Genomic DNA, 26,618 nt, shown 5'->3' on the forward strand with positions numbered 1-26,618 from the left:
GTTTGCTTCTTGCATTGATTTGGACATGTTCTTTCTTCACTAATTATATAAACATTCTTTTGTAAGATATATTGTAAATATGTTTTTCTGGGGTCGCAAAGAGTCAGACATGACTGAGCGACTGATCTGATCTGATCTGATGATGAAGTGAAAGTGTTAGTTGCTCAGTCATGTCCTACTTTTTGTGATCCTATGGACTGTAGCCTGCCAGGCTCCTCTGTCCATGGGATTCTCCAGGCAAGAATACTGGAGTGGGTAGTCACTGCCTTCTCTAGGGGATCTTCCTGACCCAGGAATTGAACCCAGGTCTCCTGTATGGCAGGCAGATTCTCTACTGTCAGAGCCACTAGGGAACTTTTGATGAAAGCATCCTCGTCCAGTTTATTTAACCTAATTTAATGAAGGTTTTGTCTTATACATATGCCTTTGTTGTATAGCTTAAGAAACACCAGAGGTTAAATAAATACATTTTATTCTGTTTTTCATCTTTACATTTTAATATTCTTGAACATACTACTTCATCACCATTCGGATTTTTTCTAACTTTATGCTTTATATTTTTGGTTGTTGCTTTTTCTCAAACTCTCTACCAAATAAAATAAAATAAAATCACTGTTAGATTGTTTTTTTCACTTACAACATGCTGGTGCATTTTATTATACTTTCCAAGTATTGTAATCTACTCTTTTCTTTTTTAATCTGTTGTGCTTTGCACTTGGGGAACATTCTGCATTGATTTTACATGTTTATTTCTTAGTGGTTAATTAGAATTCTCAATTATCCCACTCTGGTGGAAACTAAAATATGGAATTAGGTGATTATCCTGATTATCAAGGACCCATAGGAATTCATTTAGCAGGGTCATACTTTCATTTTCTTAATTGCTTTAAATATAAGCATAGTATTATTAAAAGATTCTTTTAATCTGTAATAAGCTAAATGTGTTGGTTGAACTAATAAGAAAACAAAAAATGACAGTAAGAAATCAATGATTTTATTATTCACTGATTTTTTACTCTTGTTTAACATTTCTAGATCACTTTAGTGTGAGTTATTTTATGCCCAGCTTTACCTTTATGTGTTGAATCACTGATTGAAAGTCATCTCTGATATATTAAATATTATAAACACATTCAAATGAAGTTGAGAGGCATACAGCTCTCTCTGGGTATTGGATGGAATTGCCCAATAAGTTATGGAATGTTTTACAGAGACTATGAGAACATATGCTCAATAAAACATATGGAGGCCTTCAACAAGGCATAAACCATATCCCCTGTGTTTAGATGATCCGAAAAATTCAAAATCTCCAATGTTCCAGAATCTTCTCTTTCTCTCTCTCTTTCCCTCTACTGTTTCTTAAAAGCAGTATTTACTTCCTTGTAAATCAACTAGAGGAAAACAAATATCATATATTAACATATTTATATGAAATCTGAAAGATTGAAGGCAGGGGGAGAAGGGGTTGACAGAGGATGAAATGGCTGGATGGCATCACTGACTCGATGGACATGAGTTTGAGCAAGCTCTGGAAGTTGGTGATGGACAAGGAAGTCTGGTGTGATGCAGTCCATGGGGTCACAAAGGGTCAGACATGACTGAGTGACTTAACTGAATATAAAATCTAGGAAAAGGTACTGATCAGCATATTTGCAGGGCAAGAATAGAGATGCAGACATAGGGAACAGACTTGTGGACACAGCAGGGGAAGGATAAGGTGGGGTGAATTGAGAAAGTAGCATCAAAACATATACATTACCATATGTAAAATAGATAGCTAGCAGGAAGTTGCTATATAACACAGGCTGCTCAACTGGCTGTTCTCTGATGACCTAGAGAAATGGAATAGGATGGGGGTTGGGAAGGAGGTTTGCTAGGGAGGGGGCATATATATACTTAAGGCCAATTCATGTTGTTGTAAGGCAGAAACCAATGCAATATTGTAAAGTAATTATCCTCCAATTAAAAATTTTAAAAAAGAAAAAACTATTTTCTCATGAAAATTTTAAAAAACCCATTATTTACTTCCTACTGTGAAATGCATCAGTGCTGTGGCCTTTATCTCTGGTCTCACACTGAAATCTCTTGGGGAGCTTAAAATAATATCTCTTCCCAGGCCCCATTCCAGACCAATTATATCATTATCTCTGGATGTGGGTTGCAGGCATCGATAATTTTTAGAGTTTCAGATAATTCTAATGTGCAGCCAGTTATATAGGCCCTTATTGTGTGTGTGTGTGTGTGTGTGTGTGTATATATGTGTGTGTGTGTGTGTGTGTGTGTATTTTAAGTGTGTATTTTCAGCTTAATATGAAAATAAAATGATCCCTCAAGTTACTCTACACAAAATAAGCATATTGCCGGTACTTTGCAAATCCTTATATGCACTTCTCCACTCATGTAATGTTCTGCTAGAGGAAATCAATACCCTGACTTTTATTATAATCATCTTCTTGAATTTATTTTTAGCTTTGGCACAACTGTATTCCTAAATCACATTATTTAATTTTGTCAGGTTTCATACTTTATGTAAATGGAATCATACTGTAAAATTGTGTGTGTGTTTTGCTTCTTTTTTGGCTAAAGTTTTTCGAGAGTCTTCACTCTGCATGCAACTGACTTGACCGTGCATGCAACTGTCATGAACTAATGTTCATGACATCAATTGTTTTATATGTTCATGAATGAATATTCCTAGAATAAGAAAGAATCTATTTCTACTTTTTGCTGTTATTAAAAGTAAGTACTAAGAAACCTTATTAACATAAGGTTGTGATGTTTGTTAAGACTGAATTTTCTTATAGCATTGTCCTGAAAGTACTTGAATTGGATTATGGGCCAAAAATATAAGTTTAAAAAAATCATAGTATTTTATAATCGAAACTTATTTTTTGATCTAATATCTGAAAACTACCCTGAATTTTTGGAAGCAATGGATTAGAATCCACCTGACTTATAAAAGCATTTATTATAATATAGTCAGTAGAATTTTTCATTCTCTTAATTTCTAAGAATAATATACAAGAATGATTTACCTAACAAGACTTAAAAAGATAGTAATCTTTTTACTCTTCCACTTAGTGGCTCCTTTTTTAACATAATATACTCATAAGGATGTAAAAAATTGCAAACATAATTTTAACATAACTTTCTCAATTATATATGATAAAAAAAGTTGGTTTTGTCACATGAGTCCTACATACTTTACGTTATTACTAAATAACCAGTGAGTCACTGAGGAAATCAAAGAGGAAATATTTGGAGACAAATGGAAATGGAAACACAACAACTAGAATCTATACATTATTTATGGAGAAGGAAATGGCAACCCACTCCAGTGTTCTTGCCTGGAGAATCCCAGGGATGGGGGAGCCTGGTGGGCTGCCGTCTATGGGGTCACACAGCATCATTTCAAGTTGCTTCTTGGCTATTTGTATGAGGGCCAAGGAGTATCTAATCAATTCCTTTATCCATGTTATTTGCGTGTGTGTTTTCTTTTTTTGCTCTTGACTTTTAAGCACATACTTTTTTAAAATTTATTTTTAATTGAAGGATAATTGTTTAACAGTATTGTGTTAGTTTCTGCCATATATCAACAGGAATCAGCCATAGGTATACATATGTCTCCTCCTTCTTGAACCTCCCTCTTACCTTCCAGCCTGTCCCAACCCTCTAGGTAGTCACAGAGTATGGGTTTAAGCTCCCTGAGTCATACAGTAAATTCTTACTGGCTGTCTATTTTACAGATGGTAGCATATACATTTCCAAATGTCAAACAGACATTTCTCCAAAGACTTACAGATGGCTAATAAACACATGGAAAGATGCTCAACATCACTCATTATAGAAAAATGCAAATCAAAACTACAATGAGATACCACCTCACACCAGTCAGAATGGCCATCATCAAAAAAGTCTATAAGCACATACTTATAAAAAGAGTAAAGAGATGAACATGAGCAAGAAAGGCACCTGTCTGCTTAGTCATCAAGCAGTTCCTTCAGGGAAAAAAAAAATTGTAAATACAAATGTGTAAACATTTATAAAAATACTCCTCTCCCAATATAAGTCCAAACATACTTTTCCAAAAGTATATTTCAACAAGCTCTTCTCTGCTTGTTGTAATCTCAGGAGTAATATATTTTTCTTGGCAATGAGGCATAGTCTTATTTTCCCCTGTGATGATTTTTGATGCAGTTTGTTGAACAACGGCTTCTGCCATCACATTCATTCATGAGCACAGTGATGTCATGATAGGCAATAAACTTTCTGAAGTGCTAACACGAACATTTAACTTGTAGCTGCTAACAGTACATCAGACAATAATTTTTCTGTAGGTGTATGTTTCTCGATCTTTCACTGTGAGCAATGCTGATTTGTATCAAACTTTAATACTTTGATGGAAGCTTAAAAATATCAAACTTACTTATGTTTGTGCTTATATATTCAGATTTCTTAATTTTAAAATATAGCTTTATTTTTAGTTGTGAATGCCCTGTTGGCAAATAACATTGTATGGTAAAATGGTTTCATGCTAATATTTTTCCCTTCAATCTCATGAAACTCCATCAGGCTGAAACATTCTTTGAAAATAGAATAAAAGAAGTGAAACTTTAAATGAGCTAAAAATTACCATATTTCTACTGTCACAGTTTGCCCATGTATATTTTTGAATGTCAAATAGAGGGAAAGATGCAAAGCTCTACCTTCTATAAAGCGTTAAGTATGCTTGTGAAAGAGTGTGTAAAGGAAGACCAATTTGATCATTGGTACATTCTAGGCATATCAGTTATAGGAAGCTTCATATTTGGGAAAGAAAATCTATTAGAAATCCATTTCCTGAAAACTGTGTCTTTATCTCCCTTGCAAACATTTTTGTGGACTCTCTTGTTGTTCAGTTGTGTCCGACTCTTTGCAACACCATGGACGACAGCACACCAGGCTTCCCTGTCCTTCACCGTTTCTTGGAGCTTGCTCAAACTCATGTCCATTGAGTCAGTGATGCCATCCAACCATCTCACCCTCTGTTGTCCCCTTCTGCCTTCAGTCTCCTGCATCAGGGTCTTTTCTAATGAGTCCAAAGTATTGGGGCTTCAGCATCAGTCCTTCCAATGAATATTCCAGATTGATTTCCTTTAGGATTGACTGATTGGATCTCTTGCAGTGCACCCATATTAGCCTGAAGACTGCTTAGGCATGATAGGTCCTTTCTTTCTTTACCTTCTGATCTGCATGCCAAGTCTGCCAAAAATCAAATATCTAAACACATAAGGTTCAGTTGTAGGTCTTTTATTGTGTCCTCTGGTTTATGAGTCTGTATCTGCTATTCCTCACCTCTTATTTACTATAATGTTTAAATAAGTTTTGATATCTGAAAATCAGGTTGGCCAAAAAGTTCATTTGGATTTTTCTACAATATCTTACAGAAAAAACCTGAACAAACTTTTTGGCTGATCCACTATACAGGCTCTTGATTTTGATCTTCTTTCTCGGGAGTGTCTTTGCTCCTGTTAGCCTTTTGTTATTCTGTATCAATTCTAGATTCAAGTGATTGATCTCTGACTCTGTTTCTCTCTCTCTAGGTATATAGCTATAGAGGTAGGTATAGGTATATATAGGTATATATCTATGGAGATGGATGTTGTTGTTCAGTCGCTAAGTTGTGTCCGACTCTTTGTGACCCTGTGGACTGCAGCATGCCAGGCGTCCCTATCCTTCACTGTCTCCCTGAGTTTTCTCAAACTTATGTCCATTGAGTCAGTGATGCCATCCAACCATCTGATCCTCTGTCACCCCCTTCTCTTCTTGCCCTCAATGTTTCCCAGCATCAAGGTCTTTTCCAGAGTCCACTCTTCACACCAGGTGGCCAAAGATAGATACAGATATAGAGATAGATACTCAGGTGGTTCATTATAGCTATATCTATATCTCCACCACTTCTGAGAAGCAGGTTTCTTTCTCATTTAGTCTAATGCAGCAAATATAAACCCTATTGCTTCCAGTTTTGTCTGGGAACCTCCAATAAATCTGCCCTGGGTAGTTCTTAGCCCATGAAGTTATCTCCAGATTTTAATAGAAATTCTAGTTGGCTGAGTTAATTTCAGTTTTTTACTTTGAAGAGTCTTGCATTTGAAAATATAATTCCATATTTTATTACAGATTTTAGATATTTTCTTTCAGATGACCTTAATACAGTGACTAAAATCTCATACCACCAAAAATGGAAGTAAAAAAGTGGTTTCTGTCAATAATACTTAAAATATTTTAAAATGTAAAACACATGACTACCAAAGTCTTTTGCAGTGTTTTATATTTTATGGAAAATAATATCATCATTTTTTGAATCCTACTTTAGATGTGTATCTTTTCCCAAGATGTCAATCCTGCTTCGTTCTTTAGGATGTAATGTTCTCTTTGATGAGTTTATCTTTAAAGGAACTTATGCAACATATTAAGCAATTAAGTATTATGTTGAGTTTGAAAATGAATCCAGTGAGCTTCTGGCTGTTTCTAGTCTAAAAGATATTATCTTATATTCTAAGAAAACCTTTATTTTTAAATATTTTAGATATTTTTCAAATTTCCTTAGAAGTGTAGAACACACAATTTAATTTTATTCTTTTATCACTATTTTGATTTGAAAAGCAATATTTAGAGGTTATGTAATAGGATAGGCATTGGAATCTTTAACTCAGTTTGAATTTTAACATCACTGTTTCTCAGGTGTATGACCTGGAACAAGTCACTTACCTAATCTAGGCATCTTCCATACAATTGGATTATTGTGGAGATCTATTGATTTTATCCTTGGAAGTGATTCAACCAGTACCCAGTCCATTTTAAGTGAAGAATTAATATCGTCTAGTAATACTGATGATATTAATTTTGATTAATATCAAATAAATGATGAAGCATTTTCTAACACTATTTATAAAGGAAACAGTAGTATAAAATATTACTAATGTCTTCTCAAAGGAGCATTTTGTTGTAGTAAGAGTGCTGGCCTAGGATGACTACAAAAAGAATTAGGACTTTCAATATCTACAAATCAAGGACAGTTTACCAGCTTTATATGTTTTATCTTCATTAAATCTTACAAGAACCTATTTTATAGATAAAGAAACTAAGGTTCTTAATAGGGCAAGTAGTCAAGAATCAAGAAAAAATGGGAAAAAAGTGACAGTAAAGAACTAACTACTAAATGTCAAACATGTACTGAAAACTTTGCAAACATGATTTCTAATGTTCATTCACCTCTGTTATTCAGATGGGCCCTTCAGTAGCTCCATTTGTCGGATTAGGAATGTGAGCCTTAGAGAGACTGATTAATTTAGCCAAATGACACAGTTTTTAGAGAGTTTACTCAGGGACATTTGAAGATTTTGTTTAAAAATATCTTTAAGTTTGTTATGGATGAACTCTTTGATGGACAAGGAGGCCTGGCGTGCTGCGATTCATGGGGTCACAAAGAGTCGGACACGACTGAGTGACTGAACTGAACTGAAACAGTTATGAAATGCATCAAAATATGTTTCTATAGACTACAGTAAACTGATTAAATTCTGAAGATTTGAATGAAATATTTTATCAAAAATACAGTGCAGATTAAATTTTTATACATCTCACATATATGAGAAAATTCAGTGGAAGGGATAAAAGATAATATTATACTGTGGTTATACTTATTTGTATTCATTTTATACAGAAAAACATAACCTGATCACTGATGCTAAAATTTGCACATAAACTGCAAATTATGTAACAGTGTCCCAAATAAGAGACAAGACAAACTAATTAAGAAAACTGAATTAGATTTGATCAGCATTTCAAAATCTCTTATTCTTCCTTAAAATCCATTAATGGTATCAATACCAGAGAGGTTCTAGAATCTTACATTTTTAGGAAGACCATATATTTCCTTTAATGTGGAAATATCTGATGTACGATCATTTTTCTATATTACACATATCATTGATTATTGTTGAAGCATTCCTACTTCTAAAGAGGGGCCAAGATGGGGTAATAATAGGTGTGATTAACAGTTTATATCCTCATTTAGTGCATATACTAGAAACCAGTTTTACCAATCTTAAATCAAGGTCATTTTTTCTAAAGAATTAAAGATCGAATGAGGCTTACTGATTCTCAATTTAGTCTGTCATTCCAATTATTCTGTAATTCCAAAGCAGGTGTAGGAGAAAAAGAAAAAAACATATATAGTAATTGCTGACATGATTAGTAAAATATATACAAATAGTTGCTTTCAGTTTGGTTAAAATAGATCAACTACTTATTATCTATCTTAATAAACATATATGCCTACTATATATTAATATTTTGAACCAATCAGCAAATGCTTCAGTATAATTTCTATACAAAAGGTACCCGAAGGGAAAAAAAATAGTATTCTGAGACAAATGCTAAATAAACAACTGAATCTGCCTCCTTTGCATTTTCTATCATATGTGTGTATACATATATACATATGCTTTGATATGAAAATTTCCTCTTACACCTCATCTCCAGTGGACTGGAGATAAACTTAAGCTAAAGAGTGCACTCCTCTCTTAATACAATTAGAAAACTTTAAGTAGGTCTAAACAGATGACATATTTCTTACATTATGGGTTGTCTTTGAGTTAGAGTTGGAATTTGGCATGTAGATAGATATCCTTAATAAAGAACCACTTGTGAATGATGATTACAATTTTAAGGGTGAGTTTTTTTCTTTCTTTACAATTTTATGTCTAACACCAAGTTCATCATCCTTCAAAAGAGTATTTATTATCTCAATACTCCTGGCTGCTTTTCCTCACTTCTCTTTAGCTTATCTTTGCTTTCTGCCTCATGTCATCACATACCATGGACCTATGTCTGTGTAACGACCAGAAAAATACATCATGACCTGTGTTTATAGATAGATGGTCCAGCTCACAGTATATCGTACATCTCAGAAATGATCTTAGGCAGTGACAATAATTATCCTGCAGCTGATTTATCCTATAAATAGTTTATAATATTTGACAATTTTCTTATAACCATTTTAAATGCACAATTTTATAAGAATGATTTTGCCCAATATATTTTAAATTCATTAAATGTAATTCATAGCATGTTTAGAATTTTATGTTTAATTTACCACCTATTCTGATTATTGGGGTAAAGTACAAGCAGTTTTACCAAAGTTAAACACAGTTCAACAAATGTTAACTTAATCACCAGAAGATACCTGGGCTCTGTGTTAAGTAGCAATTAATACAAAACAGTTCATTCCTTTAAGGATTCTTTCATTTTTTTCAAAGAAGAAGCGTGTCTAGTTTTCTATTGTATAGTGGATAAATCCAACAGGAAATGTATCAGTGTACTGTATTTCAATACCATGTGCTATAATTAATATTATCCAGAGCACTAAGAGAGCTGGATGGGTAAATGGGACTTGGAAAGAGTAACACTTAACATACAGTTTATGGGATTAGACATTTGAGCAGAATGAGGGGAGGTGTTGGGGTTTGTAAAAGTAAAGACTGTAGTCAGAGCATGAATTCTGGCTTTGCTATGAGGTAGTTTTGTGACCTTCAGTAGTTCAAATCATATGGAAATTTATAGTACCTGCTTTGTGGAGCTATCTTTAGAATTAAATGAGTTAATGTATGTAATGTGCTTAAACAGGATGAGGCATACAATCCATTGCCTTCCCCACTCCCCTTTCTCCTTAAGAATTGTCACCACCATCATCATCAGAATCATCCTCCCTGTATCCCATTTGTAATTGGCGAAGCTGCAGCCATAGCAGGTAGATCACAGTTCAAGTTCATTTCTTATTCACCTTGCGGAGAAAGAGAACATGATGAGCAGGACGTGGAAGTTTGTGTGTCTTCAGCTGGAGGTGGTATCTCCTCCATTCACACTCCTTGTGTTAGAACTTAATGTCATGGCCCTACCTGGTTGCAAATGGAGCTGAGAAGTTAAACAGCTGCTACCCAGCAACAGTGGTCTGCTGTAGAAATTTGAGGGTATATGTTGTAAGCAGTCAGCCATCTCCACCACATGGATGAGACAGGATGAGGGTGTAAAAACAAGAGTAAAGACTGAAGTAGATGAGGAAAAATGTTATGCTTTAGTGGACCATCCACAGATGGGCATTTCGAGGTTTGGTGTGAGGCACAAATTAGGGAAAGAGAAAATAGAAGGAAAAAAAAAAACAGAAGAAGAAGAAGATTGTGCATTGTTGGTCAGGTTTAGTGTGTCTGGTATGTTATTGAGAAATCCAGCAGGAAATGTATCCTGTTTCTAAACTCAGGCAAAGGGACAGATTGGGTTGCAGACATCATGTCACCAACTCCCAGATGGCAGGTAAAACCATGATCATGAATATGATGTCCAAAGAGAGCAAAAGGTCACAATTTGCTGCCGTGGCATTAAAGACCTGGATTAGGAAAGGAGCCAAGAGAGGAGAAGGGGGTCAAGATGTGACAGAGCAGTAGAAAGATGGTGGCCAAGAGCTAAAGGAATGGAGGGTTACAAGAAGGAAGACATTATTGCCATGTCAGATGCAGAAGTAAAATCCAGAGTGGAAAAGGCTGACATTTCTTTTAAAATGGTAGTTAGGAAATCATCAGATAACTGAGCAAGGGTTCTTTTAGTGGAGTGTTAGCATCACCAACTCAATGGATATGAATCTGAGCAAACTCCGGAAGATGGTGAAGGACAGGGGAGCCTGGAGGGCTTCAATTCATGGAGTCGCCAAGAGTCAGACATGACAGTGACTGAACAATAGCAACAAGGACCTGAAAAGACGTGAGGAGTTAATGAGGACTTTCGAATCACTAACACTCTAAAAGTGCTTCTTCAAGCACAAAGGCATAGTGGTCTTCGTCATATACATCATTTCTGAATTTTGTTGTTGATTTTGTTTTACTTTTTTTTATTATTTCCTTTTCGTTCATCATAGGCCTTCTAAAAAGGCTTTTTGTCTAAACCTTTAAACTTGATGTGTCTACAGCCTAGAATTTAGCAATCTACTGTGCTTAATTATATGAAGAATCCATAAGGAAAACCAGACATTTAAAATATAACCAGATCTAAAAACGCTAAAGATAAAAATCTGAGTTTCATGTCTTAAAGGAGAGGTTGATATACAATCAGTTTATAAAGTGCCCCCTTTTTTTGCTTAAAATCTTGAAAAGTTGGTCTTGACAACTTTGTATACACCTTGGCTCTGTGTAGTGGATTCACATTTTTTTATATTTCCCTAAGCTCTTGCTGTATCTAAGACATGGTACATGGTCCAGTAATTCCGATAACACTTCTGATAATTTTGGCACAAGTTGAACTTTGCTGTCACTGAGCTCATGAGGTTACTATGTTAGATACGTTGTACTGAACTGTCTGATATGTGCAATGACCTTAAAACCTAGCATTTTTTCTAACATAAGATAGATTTAAACATTCACCCTGAATAGAAAATATGAAAGGTTGTATTGTTATTTTCTGGACATTTAAATATCCTGGTCATGAGAAATGTAGTTGTCAGCAGTGCTGAGATTTCTTTTTAGTTGCAAACTTGCCCCTGTTAGTGTTTCTAGAATAAGAGAGCACTCAGGTGAAATAATCAGTTCTGTTAAGGAAGAATAACACCTGTCAAGGAAGATTTCAGGTGTATTATCTTTCCCAAAATACTTTTTCCTTGAGCCCATTTCCCTTTTTCAAAAAGCCAAATGTTATTCTCGAAATAAATCTGAATCTTCCGTATTTGCCACATGTGCCCAAACTTACTAGATATGGAAACAGAAAGAATGGCATTTTGTAAAGGACTTACTTCCTCTCAGTTGAGTAGTCTAGCCCATCTTTCTGACTGATTAAATGACAAGCTGAGATGATAGGCATTTTGAAAGGTCAGCAGCTGAATAAATGTATTAAATATTTATTATCACACCAGTGCAAACTAGGGCTACATTTTATTGTCCTCTGACAGCAAGCCATTTAATATTTTCCATTACAGCCCCGAACATCCTGTTTTACTCATATAAGTCTTCACCACCAGATTGTAAATTCCTTGATGGTAAGATCTATCCACCCTGGTGTCTGATAATGGTTTGATATATGTTTCTAGGATGAATAAGTAAAGATACTACATCGATTGCATCACTAGGTGTAAAGGTACAGTCCTTTCTATGAGAGTTATTGCCATTATTTTCATTTGGAGATCGATATTAAATGACTTCCCTGAGGTTACAGAGCTTTTATGAGGATGGAGGCTCAGCACCTTACATTGGCCTCACATATTTGGACTTTCCACTAACAATCAATATCTATTGTCCAGTAGTACCAACTTTAACTGGAGAGAAATTTTTGCTTAGCATGATGAAATGTTTGAAGCATACTTACAATAAAAACTACCCAAAGGCAATTTATCAACAAATTAAAATGGACAAATGACAAGGAAAACTTATATCTTAACAAACAACAAAAACATGTTTATGAAAATGTTCTCTCTTCTAGCCACTACAAATATATCTTAATGTTTCTGTTTCAGTGAATGCATTCAAATGTTCGTATATGTTTACTTTTATAGAAACACAAAATAAACTGATACATGCCGATTTCAGAGGTTTTCCTTTTAAAGCATAGATTGGACAAAATCCAAGTAATGTTAAATGAGGAGAGTGATTTGGAGAAAATTGCTTTCTGGGACTTTCTTGAGATTATTTTTAGAATTCATGATATATTAGAAGTTTTAAAATATTAAATTCATGTTGTAAATTAGACTATAGAAAAATTAGCAGAACTGTATCATAGTATGTGTTTCCCATTCACTTCAAACATCTAAAAATATCCTTAAAAAGCACTTATTAATACTTATATTTAATTAATTATTTTATTTTAAGTTAATATTTAATGTAAATAATTTAAATATTATTTTATTAATTAATACCAAATTTAAAAAAAGAAAATCTATCAGTTCCGGAACCAAAGACAGGACTTAACTACAGGTTATAGATGAAAACTAACTTCCCAGTGGTGTAAAGGACTTGGGGACATGAACATAGAATATGGTATCTGAAGACTGAAAATTTTAATCCTGTATAAGAATAGGAGAGCTAGACATGTACAATTTGCATCAAGCCTTGTCCTTTCCAGAGAAATCCCAGAAATTTGTTGTCTGCTCATGGACTTAGAAAAGGTTAAAAAAAAAACAAAAACAGAACAGGATCTACCAGCATGAAACCAAAACCCTAAAACTTGTGCCATACCACATATAGAATAGTACAAGCTTTAAGAATAACTCTAAAACAACACATTAATATTAACATTTCTAGAACCTTTAAAACTGCAAGGACAGTCATGAAGCCACTGTACATTTATGCTGTTGGGACCCCATTTTATTGGGATCATAATACAGAAAAAGGAAATCATAAAATAGGCAGGATACTAAATAAGATATTTAACTTTAACTCCCAGAAATGATTATAATTAAAAATAAATATCAGTGAAAAATTTAAACAGATCAGAAGCACAACTGATGGATAAATTGTCAAAAAAGAAATGTGAGCTTATTCACCAGAATGTGATGCAAAAAGGTAAAGAGAAAAAAATACTAAATAGAAATTGAGGCACTGAGGATAGAGTATATGAATCCAACACTTCTAATGGCAGTTCCAGAAATAGAAACAGAGACTACTTGAAGAGATAAAATTGATCATTTTCTGTAATTGAAAAATATCATGAATCCTCAAGCTATCATAGCATAGAAACAGTCACACCCTAATAGCAGGGGTCGACCCAGCACCCAGATTTTGGTTTCCAACAGCATTCTCCAATAAAAGGAACCAGGGCTGCTTACAGAAATGACTGACAGCTGATTCTAGGACTGAGTCAAGAAGTGTACAAGATCAGCCTGAAGCAACTTATGGTGTTAGAACAGATGGCAGTGTGCAAAAAAAATTTTTTAAGTCTACATGGATAGGAATATGTCAAAGGGACACAGGAGCCAAATGAAAGAGCTCCTTGGCCAAAGCTGGAGCAATTTGAGCAATAAAATAAACTAACATTGGTGATGGTTTAGTCGCTAAGTCGTGGCTGATTCTTGTGACCCTGTGGACTGTAGCCTGCCAGGCTCCTCTTTGCATGGGGTTTTCCAGGCAAGAATACTGGAGTGGCTTGCCATTTCCTTCTCCAGGAGATCTTCCCAACCCAGCAATCAAACCCATGTCTCCCGCATTGCAGGCAGATTCTTTATCGACTAAGCTATAAGGGAAGCCCAAACTAGCATTGTATTATGCTAAATAATACAAATTGTAAAATAAATATCCTTTAGTCTATGTTGATATAATTTACTAAATAATACATAAATGGGAGAGAAAAGAGCAATCTCCTATATGTAAGAACTCTAAATTTATGTAGATTCTCTGCCCGCAAGGAGGGACGTATGGATCTTCACTATGTGGTCTACACATGGTGACTTCCTTCCAAAAACTATTCTATGGAAAGGGATAGGAAAAAAATTAAAGTGGAGAAACATGACAAGAACTACATTAGCCAGGTAGACAAGATCAGCACGACCAGTGACAAGTCAAGTAATAGTATGTACCTTGGTCATGATGTGATGAAAATAACACTTCTGTATTATTCCTCCCCTACATCGTTAACCCCATCTAAATTATAAGGGCAGGGGTCGGGAATCAGAGTCCAATAGAAATCCTGCAAAATACTTGACCAGTAATGTCTAAATTGTAAAAGTTATCAAAAACAAGGAGAATCTGAGAAACTGTCCCAGTGAAGAAGAGCCTAAGGGGACATGACCTTACCAACTGAATAATATGGTTTTCAATAATGGGTCTGGCCATTATCATCACATTTTTTGTATACTTCATGTGGTAATATTCTGCATGAAAAAAAAAAAGGTGTTTAAAAATATCTTCCCATGTAAATTTTACTGTCTGAAATCCCAGAGCATACTGAATATCATCACTTGAAAGAGATGATAAAATGAGTGTGTGCCCACAAATAGAACCTGTAGAATGATTATGTCAAGTTCTGTGTAATGAATCCTGTGTTCAAAGCTATTTTACTCCAAATACAAATTTATATGGGCAAGGATTTCTTTACTGTCAATTCTATTACAAAGAAGAATGATGCCACTTTTCAAGTGATGTCACTTTAAGTGGGGACAATGTATTCAGATCCACAGTGGATTAGTCCTATATATTTCCCATGCTTTTTGTTGGATTAAATATTCACTTCTTATGGCTACATCATTTTGCAGATATTTTCTTCTTTCTAGGACTTTTCCATTTATCATGTTTTAGTTTTAGGTCTTTAGGGTTCTGTCAGTCTTTACTTTTTTAAACTAAAATAAATATTTCATCTGTTTCATATATTGTTTTCTGCCAGCCAGGGTATCTTCAGCTTGCTCCTATGAGCACCAATGCTCTTTCCATTCTCATTCTAATTTACTACAGTATATGTGAGATTATCTTTCATTTCATATATCTGTTGACCAGGTGAATAGGTACTGCTTTTGTCATTTTGACTAAAAGAAGAAACTGAATGGTTAAAGATAGACAAGACATGCTGAGGAATATAATGCACCTCTTCTATTTACCATGCTGATTTTCCTAACACCAGTCTGACTGACCATACTCTTAAAGAAGATCTACATTTCTTAGAATGGCAGTATCTTTTTATTTTTAATTTGTGCAACCCATATACCATAGATTAACCCCACCATAACCCCAACATAGAGCTGTTAGAACTTACACAGGACAGGGTAAAACAGACTCTTAGAAGGCCAGACTCTTAGAGGTCCTTATGTGCACCAGGACCCAGGAGAAAGTAGCAGTGACCCCACAACTTGTCTGTGAGTGTCCAGCAGTCTCTGGCAGAGGTGTGGGTCAACAGTGGCCTGCTGCATGGTAGGGGGCACTGAGGTGCCCATTATTTTCATTACCTGCACCATAGTTTGGCCTCAGGTCAAACAACAGGGAGAGAACACAGCCCTGCCCATCAACAGAAAATTAGATTAAAGATTTACTGAGCATGGCCCATGCATCAGATCAAGATCCAGTTTCCCCCTCAGTCAGTCTCTCTCATTAGGAAGCTTCCATATTCTTCCATATCCAAGCCTCTCATCCTTATCCATCAGAAAGCAGACAGAATGAAAACTACAATCACAGAAAACTAACCAAACTGATCACATGGACCACAGCCTTGTCTAACTCAATGGAACTTTGAGCCATGCTGTGTAGGGCCACCCAAGATGGGCAGGTAATTGTGGCGAATTCTGAAAAAATGTGGTCCACTGGAGAAGAGAATGGCAAACCACTTCGGATTCTTGCCTTGAGAACCCCATGAACAGTATGAAAAGGCAAAAAGATAGGACACTGAAAGATGAACTCGCCAGGCCAGTAGGTGCCCAATATTCTACTGGAGATCAGCAGAGAAATAACTCCAGAAAGAATGAAGAGTCAGAGCAACACAAAAATAACACCCAGTTGTGGATGTGCTATAAAGAGCAATATTGCATAGGAACGTGGAATGTTAGGTCCATGAATCAAGGCAAATTGGAAGTGGTCAAACATGAGATGGCAAGAGTGAACATTGACATTTTAGGAACCAGTGAACTAAAATGGACTAGAATGGGTGAATTTAACTCAGATGACCATTATATCTACTACTGTGGGCAAGACTCCCTTAGAAGAAATGGAGTAACCATCATAGTCAACAAAACAGTCTGAAATGCAGTACTTGGATGCAATCTCAAAAACAAGAGAATGATCTCTATTCATTTCCAAGGTAAGTCATTCAACATCACAGTAATCCAGTGTATGCCCTGACCAGTAATGCTGAAGAAGCTTAACAGTTCTATGAAGACCTACAAGACCTCCTAGAACTAAAACCCAAAAAAAGGTGTCCTTTTCATTACGCGGTATGGTGTGGTTTAGGTGCTCAGTCATGTCCGACTCTTGCGACCCCAGGGACCGTAGCCTGCCAGGCTCCTCTGTCCATGGGATTCTCCAGGCAAGAATACTGGAGTGGATTGCCATTTCCTTCCCCAGGGGATCATCCTGACCCAGGAATTGAACCTGAGTCTCCAGCATTGCAGGTAGATTCTTTACCTACTGAGCTAGGAAGTCAAGAGATACCTGGAATAACAGGCAAATTTGGCCTTGGATTACAAAATGAAGCAGGTCAAAGGCTAACAGAATTTTGCCAAGGGAACACATTGGTCATAGCAAATACCCACTTCCAACAACACAAGAGAAGACTCTACACATGGACATCACCAGATGGTCAACACCGAAATCAGACTGATTATATTCTTTGCAGCCAAAGATGGAGAAGCTCTATACAGTCAGCAAAAACAAGACCAGGAGCTGACTGTGGCTCAGATCATGAACTCCTTATTGCCAAATTCAGACTTAAAATGAAGAAAGTAGGGAAAACCACTAGACCATTCAGGTATGACCTAAATCAAATCCCTTATGATTATTCAGTGGAAGTGAGAAATAGATTCAAGGGATTAGATCTGATAGACTGCCTGAAGAACTATGGACAGAGGTTTGTTACACTGTACAAGAGGCAGTGATCAAGACCATCCCCAAGAAAAAGAAATGCAAAAAGGCAAAATGGTTATCTTAGGAGGCCTTACAAATAGCTGAGAAAAGAAGAGAAGCTAAAGGCAAAGGAGAAAAGGAAATATATACCCATTTGAGTGCAGCGTTCCAAAGAATAGCAAGGAGATATAAGAAAGCCTTCCTCAGTGATCAGTGCAAAGAAATAGAGGAAAATAAATGAATCAGAAAGAAGACAGATCTCTCCAAGAAAATTAGAGATACCAAGGGAATATTTCATGCGAAGATGGGCACAATAAAGGAAACAGAAACAGAATGGACCTAACAGAAGCAAAAGATGTTAAGAAGAGGTGGCAAGAATACACACAAGAACTATACAAAAAAGATCTTCATGACCCAGATAACCATGATAGTATGATCACTCACCTAGAGCCAGATATTCTGGAATGTGAAGTCAAGTGGGCCTTAGGAAGCATCACTACGAACAAAGCTAGTGGAGGTGATGGAATTCCAGTTGAGCTATTTCAAATCCTAAAAGATGATGCTGTGAAAGTCCTGCGCATTTGAAAAACTCAGCAGTGGCCACAGGACTGGAAAAGGTCAGTTTTCATTCCAATTCCAAAGAAAAGCAATGCCAAAGAATGTTCAAACTACCGCACAATTGCACTCATTTCACACACTAGCAAAGTAATGCTCAAAATTATCTAAGCCAGGCTTCAACAGTACATGAACCATGAAATTCCAGGTGTTCAAGCTGGATTTAGAAAAGACAGGGGAACCAGAGATCCAACATCCGTTGCATCATCGAAAAAGCAAGAGAGTTCCAGAAATATCTCTACTTCTGCTTATTGACTACACCAAAGACTTTGACTGTGTGAATCACAGCAAACTGTGGAAAAGTCTTAAAGAGTTGGGAATACCAGACCACCGGACCTGCCTCCTGAGAAATCTGTATGCAGGTCAAAAAGCAACAGTTAGAACTGTACATGGAACAACAGACTGGTTGTAAATCTGGAAAGGAGTATGTCAAGCCTGTATATTGTCACCCTGCTTATTTAACTTATATGAAGAGTACACCATGAGAAATGCTGGGATGTATGAAGCACAAATTGTAATCGAGATTGCCGGGAGAAATATCAATAACCTCAGATATTCAGATGGCACCACCCTTATGGCAGAAAGTGAGGAAGAACTAAAGAGCCTCTTAATGAAAGTGAAAGAGAAGAGTGAAAAAGTTGGCTTACAACTCAACATTCAGAAAACCAAGATCATGGCGTTTGGTCCCATCACTTCATGGCAAATAGATGAGGAAACAATGGAAACAGTGAGAGACGTTATTTTCTTGGACTGCAAAATCACTGCCGATAGTGACTGTAGCCATGGAATTAAAAGATGCTTGCTCCTTGGAAGAAAAGCTGAGATCAACCTAGACAGCATATTTAAAAGCAGAGACATTCCTTTGCCAACAAAGGTCTGTCTAGTCAAGGCTATGGTTTTTCCAGTAGTCATGTATGGATGTGAGAGTTGGACCATAAAGAAAGCTGAGTGCTGAAGAATTGATGCTTTTGAACTGTGATGTTAGAGAAGACTCTTGAGAGTCTCTTGCACTGCAAGGAGATCCAACCATTCAATCCTAAAGGAAATCAGTCCTGAATATTCATTGGAAGGACTGATGTTGAAGCTGAAACTCCAATACTTTGGCCACCTGATTCAAAGAACTGACTCATTGGTAAAGACTCTGATGCTGGGAAAGATTGAGAGCAGGAGGAGAAGGGGAAGACAGAGGATGAGATGGTTGGTTGGCATCACCGACTCTATGGACATGAGTTTGAGTAGGCTCCAGGAGTTGGTCATGAACAGGGAACCCTGGCATCCTGCAGTCCATGGTGTCACAAAGAGTCAGACATGACTTAGTGACTGAACTATACCATAGGTACTCTGGTCTATGCCAAGTTTACAAAAATTATACTATAATTCACTATACTATGATTTCTGTCTCTCTTTTTTTCTATTTTATATTTTTAAGGAAATAAGCCTCATTTAGAGATGGAGTCTCTCTTGATCATTTTTTTAAAACTAAAGAACCAATTATTTAGATTATAAATTAAAACGCATTTCCTCTGTGGAGTAATTATGTAACTCCACAGCCTATGGCATAGAAAAATAAAATAATCTCCAGTGCATAGACTTGCATGGTGAACAGTGTCCGCATACTGCTCTGGGTTAATAGTAAGTTCTCACTAATGTTAATTAAAATTATGTGGCAAAGATTCTAAATCACTCAAAGAACATAATCTTTAATTCATGTTACTGATATCCACGGCTGTTCTTTTAGGTTTCCTCTCTTCAATCTTATATTTAGACTCCATTTTACTGGTAAATTGTTTCTGGAAATTTTTCATGTTTTAACTGTTGTATTATGGAAATGACTCAAAGACTATGGAAATGCACTTTTATGAAATCTGCAGAGATTTACTCTTTTCCTTCATGAAAATACTGCCTATTTTTGAGTGACTTACTGCCACCACACTCACACTGGTCCAAAACCATAGTAATCTATGTAACAAAGGAATTGCTGAGGTTTATTTAATTTGTTGAATCTGATAACAATAGTTTTAGACCTTTAATGTATATAATTTTGAAGCTATAAAGTATTACCATTAGACTTTGTATCAGTTGAAATTATATGCAAACAGGTGAATTGCTTGGAAAATTCTATGTTGATTTGCTTTTTAAAATTTTTTTTTCATTTATTTTTGTCTGATCTGGGTCTTTATTGCTGCCTGAGCCTTCTCTTGTTGCAGAGAGCCAGCTTCTCACTGTGTTGGCCTCTCTTGTTTCCAAGCACAGGCTCTATAGAGTATGGACTCAGTATCTGTGGCACACAGACTTAGTTGTTCCATGTTATATGGGATCTTCCCTGAACCAGGGGTCAAACCCGTGTCCCTTGCATTTGCCAGCAAATTCTTAATCATTGGACCACCAGGGAAGTCCATGAATCTGCTTTTCTTTTTCTTTTTTTTCAATCTGCTTTTCTAAGTCACCTTTAGATGATACCATTATGCCTTCAATTATTATAACTAGCATTTATAAAGCACAAGTTGTATATTGAGTGCTGTATTAGGCCCAAAAAATCCTGTGTCAAAAGAGCTTGGAGTCTGTAAGGACAGATAGATGTGTAAACAGCTCTTATACAAGGTGGTAAGCATTTAATATAGAAATAAAGTGCTCTTAGGCAGCATGAAATAGGGAGTGTCCAACCTGAGGCTCAGATGGCAAAGAGAAGGTGGGACCAGAGTAGAGAAAAAAGTTGTTTCCTTGGGTCTTAAGGTTGAACAGACCACCAGGACCAAAAGAGGGAATGATCAGTACAGGCAATGGAAGAAATATTTATGAGGACATGGCAAAACACAGAGCGAGTAGCATCTCAGTGAAGCCCTCAGTCCTAGGATAGAGTTTAGCTGCAGGTGCTTCAGAGAAGAGTTGCATCTGGAAAACTAAGCTGGAACCAAAAATCAAAAGATTTTAATGCCTTGATTGGGATTTTGGGTTTATGTAATAGACAGTGGTCAGCCCTTAATTGCTTAAAATATATTTTCAAAGTGCAGTTTCTGTTACTTGCTGAACAGTCCCAGATGTGACTGAGAGATGGAGAGTCATCTAAAGTCTATCTTGGGCAATGACTCAGATCTTGAACTTATCTAATACTGTGGGATCTATAAAACAACTAAAGGGAGCATTGAAGTATAATGAAAATATTACAAAATGATGTTTGCGATTGTTATTTTCTTTTTCTCCAGTGGGAGAGACTTCTGAGATTTGCCCAGAGGCCACTGATTTTTTGTGCCACAACAAGAAGTGTCTTGCATCCCACCTTGTCTGTGACTATAAGCCAGACTGCTCTGATGGGTCTGACGAAGCTCACTGTGGTAAGTGTGTTTGCCTGTTCTAATGCTGCCAGTCCAGCCCAGAGTTTCCCTTTATTAGTAGAGTAACTTATTGACGTTGGTGAGTGAGAAGAAATATTCTTTTCATGCACTAGAGTAGACTTAGAATAGCCAAAATATTTGTCCAACTTCTCTCTGAAGATATTTAAATAGAGGCCCTACCATCCTTTTTATCCCCATACTAAAAACTGAAGCAAATCTATAGCAAATCGTGTGACAAAATTTCCCATTATGTCATTGTATAGAACTGTGTGCAGAGTCAGAATTCAAATTGTCAGAAATTGAACTAGCAGTCTACATTGCTTCATCAATTCTCATTACTGGTTTCATTCCTCCCCCCACCCAATGCCTGATTTTATAGATGAAGCAAAAAATGAGCACCTTGAATAAATACTAGTTTAATGATTAATTTTATTAATTACATTGCACTGGAAAAAGAATACATGAGCCACATTCTTTTTAATTCAAACTTTAATTCAAATGATTTTTAAGGTCATGTATAAAGCCAAGTATGTAATTTTAAAACATGAGCACATACTTAAATCCAAAGAATTTTTTTCATATATCTTACTGATGAGAACTCATATACCACAGGGCTACCTGGTGCAATTAGCATTTGCTATGTAACAAAGTACCCTAAGAGTTAGTGGTCCAAACAACTTTGCAATTTTGTGGGTCTGTAACTTAGGAAGGAATCAGTGAGGCAGTTTGTCTCAGATCCACATGACTCAAACTGGGACATCTAGACCTGGAGGAGCACTTCCAAGATGGTGGTATCTCTTATTTATTTGGCATGTGTGTGCTCTTTGGTTTCTCTGTATGAATCAGCATGGAATCAACCTCTAGGGCAATTGGTATGGCTTGGACTATCATAGGTTCATCAGACATCTTTCATGGGGTTGGCCTTTACCATGTATTGACTGAAAAAATGAATGCTCAACATGAAAGTTGAGAATTGTGTTTTCTTTGGAGGATTCTGGTGACTCAGATGGTAAAGAATCTGCCTGCAATGCGAGAGACCAGGGTTCTATCCCTGGGTCAGAAAGATCTCCTGGAGAAGGGAATGGCAACCCTCTCCGGTACTCTTGATTGGAGAATCCCGTGGACGGAGGAGCCTGCAGGGCTACAGTCCATAGGGCCACACAGAGTCGAACACAGCTGGCTGACGACCACCACCGCTACGATCGCTACTAAATGCTGCTGCTACTGCTACTACTACCCGGAGGACGCAATCCTACAAGACAGCCTCTCAGATGGCTCTGAGGGAGTGCTCCCAAGAGGTCCACAAAGAGCCAGATTATATAGGAAGTTTGCAACAAAGACCAGGTAGTCCAGACATCAAAAGATTACTGTTAATTAAAGAAAACCAGATATCTTAAGGAACTTAGTGCTTTCCTGCGTGTGGGAAGATGTAGGGCTGTGGGCTCATTGAAATCATTCCTTTGATATCCATCTCAGCTATCTAGGGTGGCACCCTGGTTTTTCCCACCCTGAGTTCCCTCAGGCTACACTGTTGGGGTGGCTGCAGTGGCTGAGGGCTTGATGGCAGGCATTCTGCTGTTTCTACCCTGAGTCCCTCAAGGCTCCCTGGGGGGGAGGGGGCAGTGGCTAATCGCTACAACATCCTTTGTTTACTGACATGGCAGGCAGCATTTTTCATTCACACATGTGAATGTTCCAAGAGCAAGCATTCCAAGAGTCTGTGGAAAAGCAGCAAGTGTATTTATGATTTCACCTTAGAAGTTTCAGAATGTCCCTCCTGATTCTTCCTAATGATCATGCAGATAACAATGTCTAGACTGGATTTAAACAGAGGAAGAGCGTAGACTCCACTTCTCAATGGGAAAACATCACACGTGCACTGGGAAGGAGTAATACTCAAGCCATAGTTAAGTGTTTGTTATTTTTAGCTCAGTGGTGTTTTCAGAATGGTACAGTGACAATGCTTCTGCAGTGTTCATTTCTCCTTTTTGCATCCATTATTTTTTTTTAATTGTGGTAAAATATATGTGCAATAAAATGTACTATTCTTGCCTTTCAATGTTATGGTTCAGGGGCAGTAAATATATTTGCATTGTTGTGCAGCCAACATCACCACCTATAACCAGAACTTTTATTATCTTGAAAAACTAAAACTCGATGCCAATTAAGCAATAGCCCTTCCTTCTCCCTAACTCTCAGCCCCCAACCACCACCCTTCTAATTTTTTTCTATTCATTTGATGACTTTGCTGCTGCTACTGCTAAGTCACTTGAGTCGTGTCTGACTCTGTGCAACCCCATAGACGGCAGCCCACCAGGCTCCCCCGTCCCTGGGATTCTCCAGGCAAGAACACTGGAGTGGGTTGCCATTTCCTTCTCCAATGCATGAAAGTGAAAGTGAAGTCACGCAGTCGTGTCCCACTCTTCGCAACCCCATGGACTGCAGCCTACCAGGCTCCTCTGCCCATGGGATTTTCCAGGCAAGAGTACTGGAGTGGGGTGCCAGTACCTCATATAAGTGGAATCACAGTATTCATCCCTTTGTGACTGGCTTATTTTAGTTAGCATATTATTGTCAACATTCATCCCATCTTTTCATTTTAAATCATGCATAAAAAAGTATAAATGGTTGGTACTTTTAAAAACTGTACTACTAATACTACAATATATAATCTTAATTTTATAAAATATTGTTTCCTCTAAAATGCATATTTTCTCCAATGAAATTTATAATATATTAACTAATAATTCCTAGTATTATTTTTAGCTTCTTTTACGTGAATCAAATATATATACACACACACACACACACACACACACACGTATATTTTACATTGACTGTAAGGAATTGATTTCAATGGAGTTCTTAAACAGTGCTCTGAAGCATTTTGAAATCACCATTTTCCCCACAAGATATGACAAGTAGAGCTTTAATAATCACCAGTAAAAACATTAAAAACTTGGCAAAGTTTAAGAAGGTTCTAAAGGAAAAATATTAAGAATATGGTGATAGTGATGTACATATCCAGTGGGACAAGAGGGACAGCTGTTACATGCATATAGACAATTTATTACAGATAGTAAATTATCTTTCTCTCATGTAAAAATATATATTGAAAATGTTTATATAAAAATTAAACTCTTCCATTTATTCCTATTCCTAAACTGGACTAAGAACCACCTTCTAAACACTTCAGTTCAGTTCAGTTGCCCAGTCGTGTCCAACTCTTTGTGACCCCATGGACTGCAGCACGCCAGGCCTCCCTCTCCATCACCAACTCCCAGAGTTTACTCAAACTCATGTCCATTGAGTTGGTGATGCCATCCAACCATCTCATCCTCTGTCGTCTGCCGGGGTCCAGCCCCGGTGGATCCAGGGAATTCGAAGCGGGGACGGCGTCGGCGAAAATCAGGAAACAACTGCTTAATTAAACGTTTATTAAGGATATAAAGAGTGGTGAAATAAGGATAGCTCAGCGAAGAAATTCAGTGAAGAAAAGAGGCTGAATAAAATTCCAAAGCAGGGAATTTACGTCACCTACGAAGGCCGCAGGCATCCTCCTGTTCTCCCGAAAGAGAGGAGACACTAAGGCCTCCCCGGTCAGATCTTAGAAGCCCAGGCAAAATTAGTAGGCTTGACGAGCTTCCCTGCCTCAGAGGAAAAGTTCAGCTAGAAGGTGAAAGAAAGAACGACATGGGGAGACCAAATTTTGGTGAACAAAAAAAAAGGGCATACTTTATTTTCCAAAGTAGTTTTATACCTTAAGTTGTGCATAGAGGATAATGGGGGAAGGAGTAGAGTCATGCAGCAAGCCAGGCTTTCTTCCTGCAAACTTATCATATGCAAAAGCTTAGGTGATTTGCATCATCTTCTGGCCCGGAGGCCTGTTAACATTTTAAGACCCTTTCTTCAGAAAACTTATTTTTCTCTAAAGGTGATTGGTCAGGAGCCACCCTCCAAAAGCATTAGATAAAGTTGCATTCCTACAGAGCAAAGGTGTGGTGGGCTATAACAAGAAAAAGAATTAACTCAAGGGTCCCAGGTTACAAACATTAAAGCTACTACTTACACCAATTATATTAATCAATACACTGCCAGGGACACAGCAGGTAAGGGATATGAAAACTTAGCAGCAAACATTGGCCCAACAAGTGAAAAACCCTTCACCAATACAATTTCTAATCAATCTTTTAACTACTCAAAGGAATCTGTGTTTAGACAGTTTAGAACATCTCCTGCCTCTCAGTTGGGAGGCTCTGAACAATCACATGTTGCCGGAAAAAACCTATTCAGGCAGGCTAGAGGACTTCCAAAGGAGTTTGTAGGTTGAAACACTGTCACACCCAGGAATTATTAACTGGAGCTGTAAGCTAACTCTTTTTTCAGAGCGAGGTAGTGGGGGACAGCCCCCCGTAAAGTCAGAGGTGTAGGTGAAAGCACAAAGCAGAAAGTAGGCAGACTCTGGTTTTGGGGGGTAGATGCTCGAGAATTTCCAGGGGGACTCCTGAGGCTCGATCCCGCCTTTGCGTATGCTGAGCCTCCTTCCTCATGACCTTTGTCATGGGTGGAGCTCCTCACGCTTGCTCCCGGCAGTGATAGAATTCCAGTTGATCTATTCCAGATCCTGAAAGATGATGCTGTGGAAAGTGCTGCACTCAATATGCAATATGCAATATGCACTCAATATGCAATATGCCGGCTCCCGGCAGTCGTCCCCTTCTCCTCCTGCTTTCAATCTTTCCCAGCATCAGGGTCTTTTCAAATGAATCAGTTCTTCACATCAGGTGGCCAAAGTATTGCAGTTTGAGCTTCAACATCAGTCCTTCCAATGAACACCCAGGACTGATTTCCTTTAGGATGGACTGGTTGGATCTCCTTGCAGTCCAAGGGACTCTCAAGAGTCTTCTCCAACACCACAGTTCAAAAGCATCAATTCTTTGGTGCTCAGCTTTCTTTATAGTCCAACACTCACATCCATACATGACTACTGGGAAAAACATAGCCTTGACTAGATGGCTACTTTGTTGGCAGAGTAATGTCTAGGTTGGTCATAACTTTCCTTCCAAGGAGTAAGCATCTTTTAATTTCATGGCTGCAGTCACCATCTGCAGTGATT

The 26,618-nt window shown here is 37.2% G+C and overlaps 1 protein-coding gene across 1 annotated transcript in view; it reads left to right on the forward strand.

Annotated features, from left to right (window-relative positions):
* Positions 1 to 26,618, forward strand: part of MALRD1 (MAM and LDL receptor class A domain containing 1) — a 573,786-nt gene that overhangs the window by 358,224 nt on the left and 188,944 nt on the right. Inside the window, exon 31 of the mRNA XM_055545367.1 lies at positions 21,374 to 21,502. Coding sequence (XP_055401342.1) covers positions 21,374 to 21,502 — 129 coding nt within the window. The remainder of the gene's footprint in view (positions 1 to 21,373; positions 21,503 to 26,618) is intronic.

This window comes from Bubalus kerabau, chromosome 13, assembly GCF_029407905.1.
Source record: "Bubalus kerabau isolate K-KA32 ecotype Philippines breed swamp buffalo chromosome 13, PCC_UOA_SB_1v2, whole genome shotgun sequence".
Classification (NCBI taxonomy): Eukaryota; Metazoa; Chordata; class Mammalia; order Artiodactyla; family Bovidae; genus Bubalus; species Bubalus kerabau.